Source organism: Bison bison, unplaced genomic scaffold (genome assembly GCF_000754665.1).
Source record: "Bison bison bison isolate TAMUID 2011002044 unplaced genomic scaffold, Bison_UMD1.0 scf7180017864386, whole genome shotgun sequence".
In the NCBI taxonomy this organism is placed as follows: domain Eukaryota; kingdom Metazoa; phylum Chordata; class Mammalia; order Artiodactyla; family Bovidae; genus Bison; species Bison bison.
This window is the reverse complement of record NW_011494958.1, coordinates 671,110-674,540: the sequence shown is the minus strand read 5'-3', so window position 1 is coordinate 674,540 and position 3,431 is coordinate 671,110. Positions and strand designations below refer to the sequence as shown.

Below are 3,431 nucleotides of genomic sequence, written 5' to 3'. Positions count from 1 at the left end.
TGTAATACACCTGGCTAATACACATTGTCTTTATCAGTATTAAAATTGAGCACAGCTAATCTTTCCTTCAAAAAGGAGAAATCCTATAAGCTCAGTACCTCAGAGAGTTTAAGGCTACTTCAAAGTCTCCTCTGCTCTGATCTTAAGGGGAAAGAGATCATGGGGAAAATACACATCTTTCCCTTCCTGTAGCACTTCATCTCTGTTGACACAATCACCATGTTGCTCTGTGATGATTTATTGACATGTCTCTATCAGCCACCAGGCTGAATGTTTTGAGGGCAGAAACAGAGTGTATCCTTGTGTCCTAGGCACTGAACTGTGGTCCTGGAACATGGTAGGTGTTGAACAACTTTTCTGTCCTAGGACTGAGAGGTAGCTGCTTTGCTGAAGAGTTTCCTCAGGGCTGCCTTCATGTTCTTGTTCCTTAGGCTGTAGATAAAGGGGTTCAGCATGGGGATGACCACCCCACACATCAAGGCAGCCACCTTGTCCTTCTTCAAGGAGGTGGGAGATGCTGGCTGCAGGTACACGGCAAAGATGGTGCCATAGAATAGAGTCACCACGGTGAGGTGTGAGCCGCAAGTGGAGAAGGCTTTCCATTTGCCCTGAGCAGAAGAGATCTTGAAGACTGCACAGAAAATGCAGATATAAGAGAGGAGGATACATGTGAGAGGGCTGATGCCCATAATGATGCCGAAAGCAAAGATCACCAGCTCGTTGGTGTGTGTGTCTGAGCAGGAGAGCTTCAGCAGGGGCATGAGGTCACAGAAGAAGTGGGGGATTTCAGAGGCAGTGCAGAAGGTCAACTGAGCCATGAGGCTGGTGTGGACAATGGACTGGAGGTTGGTGATCAGCCACGACCCCACCACTAGCAGCCCACACACACGGGGACTCATGATGGCCAAGTAGTTCAGAGGGTGGACAATGGCCATGAACCGATCAATGGCCATCACAGCCAGGAGGAAGCTGTCCATGGTCCCAAACAGGTGGAAGGCATACATCTGGGCAAGACAGCCTGCAAAGGGGATGGCTTTGCTCTGAGTCCAGAGGTTCACCAGCATCTTGGGGACGGTGGTGGAAGAGAAGAAGATGTCCACCAGGGACAGGTTACAGAGGAAGAAGTACATGGGCGTGTGGAGGTGTGAGTCTGTGATGATGGCCAGGATGATGAGCAGGTTTCCAAAGATGGTGACCAGGTACATGGGCAGGAAGAGCCCAAAGAGGAAGATCTGATGCTCTGGCTTTTCTGAGAGTCCCAGGAGGAGGAATTTTGAGACTGCTGTTTGGTTTTCTGGTTCCATGGACAGCTTTTGTCTACCGTGAAGGAGAAAAGGAGGAAGGTGAGAGACATAAAACTTGGAGTCAGAGATGGAGTTCTGTCTCAGCTCCCTGCAAACCTGTGTGTTTTGTGAAAACCCGTGGGATTCTTACAGCTCTCTTCTCTGGATTTCTGTTTCCCAGAGGAAAACCATCCATGTCTGAGAATGGATAGTCTCAAATGTCTGACTGAGTTTTTTTGGGATAACTTAGGTATTGTTCATAAACACAGTCATTTCTCTTCATAGAGCCAAGCTTCATAGAAAATCAAATTGAGAGAAATCAAGTCCAAACCTGATCATCTTCTTTCTCTTCTTTTCCCCTCATCTTTTTCTCTTTCCTTTCCTCCCTTTCCTCTTCCATCAATAAGACATAATTTTAGCATCTCTTTTGGGTTCATGACTAGGGATATAAGGATGAGTAGCACTTTTCTGAAGCATCCAATGAACCCTAAGTTCATTAGGGGCACTTTATGATCTGCACCCATCATGACTAGGTAGACCCCTTCTCATTTGTCACGATGAGGACCAGTGTTGGAAACTCCAGCAAAAGAATGGAAACATAAAGTGGACAAACATACCTTTCACGTTTTAACTTGAGTCCAGTATGTAAATTTATTCATTGGACTTTTTGATGAAGACCAAGTTCTTTTCTAGTATGAGGAAATTGGTGGTAGATCTGTATCAGCTACCTTGCCTTAGCCATATACATAGGCTGAAATCTGTGTTCTGTTTTTTTCCATGAATGTGGAACAAGGAGTTAAGGATCCTTGCAAAACAATCTGGGCACAGAATCCTTTCAGATTTTTACACGTCTACATCCAAATTGTCTTCCATTACCTTGTTCACATCTATTTTGACAGCAGTTTTTAAAAATGATTCCTTTTTGTTATTAAGTCTTTACAAAGCATACAATTTGGATTTCATGAAACCATATTTCCCATTCCTTCCCTTCCTTCCCTCTCTCCCTTCATTCCGTCCTTCCTTCCTCCTTTCTCTTATAGTTTGTTAATTTTTATAGTATTATTTAAACAATACATTTGTAGCAGCAACTGCAATCAGCATGATCAGGTTTGGCATTATTTAAAATGACTCAACTGAGCAGAAATGTTTCAGCAAGCTAGTGAGTAGGCCCCTGGCCTCAAGCATTCAGTGCATTGGGACAGTATTCATGTATTTTCAGGGGAAACAGTGACTTTGAATGAACCCAGAATGCTGGTAAAGTAGAAGTTTTATAGAGAACTTTCACACTAACAAAAGAATATCTGGAGCTTTAAAGCTAATGACATTTGGGGACTTCCCTGGTAGTCCAGTGGCTAAGACGTCATGCTCTCAGTGCAGGGGGCCCCAATTAGATCACTGACCAGGGAACTAGATCCCACATGCTGCAACTTAGGAGTCGGCAGGCTGCAACTTGAGAGTTGAGTTCACGTGCCCGTGCGCCGCAATTAAGACCTGGCACAGCCAAACAAAATACATATTTAAAAACAGAAAGCTAATGGCATTTTGGAAGTACATTTGGTCTCAACAGTACCTTCACAGGACAAGAAATTCTGTATTTTCGTATGATCCAGACAAACCATCACTGCTCCTTGAAACAGTTTTGCACCCTCAGTAAAATATACAATGTTGTATCATGTCGAACAGATGTTCAGAAAGTTTATTCAAAATAAAAACTCCCAGACACAGCCTGGACTATTCAAAGATAAGCCATTTCCATGACAACAAGAAAGGTGTGATCAAGTGTCAGTTGACAAAAAGCAGAATGTCCTGCATACGTATTCCTAGAGTTAATATGATGACAGAAAAGCAAGTTTGTAAAATAACATTCTGACACGAACTGATATGAAAATATAGACCAAAGGAATGAACAGGAGAGAGCAAGTTTTAAAGAAATGCCAACACGTAGTCATGCCTGATAGTATTCTCATTCACACATTTTAAGCTGAAAATGAGTTTGATCCTAGTTTTGTTTCCCCATCTATTTAGAAAGTTCCCATTATTTATTGGGAATTAGCAGGTTCATGAACATGAACTTGGGCAAACTTCAGGAGATGGTGAGGGACAGAGAGGCCTGGCGTGCTGCAGTCCATGGGGTCGCAAAGAGTCAGA

At 43.5% G+C, this 3,431-nt stretch overlaps 1 protein-coding gene across 1 annotated transcript; it reads right to left on the bottom strand.

The window, feature by feature from the left end:
• Nucleotides 1-362: 362 nt before the first annotated feature.
• Nucleotides 363-1,304, bottom strand: LOC105001908 (olfactory receptor 1I1-like). Its single transcript, XM_010858353.1, has one exon. The coding sequence runs from the start codon at nucleotides 1,302-1,304 to the stop codon at nucleotides 363-365; it is 942 nt and encodes a 313-aa protein (XP_010856655.1).
• Between the last annotated feature and the right edge of the window lie 2,127 nt (nucleotides 1,305-3,431).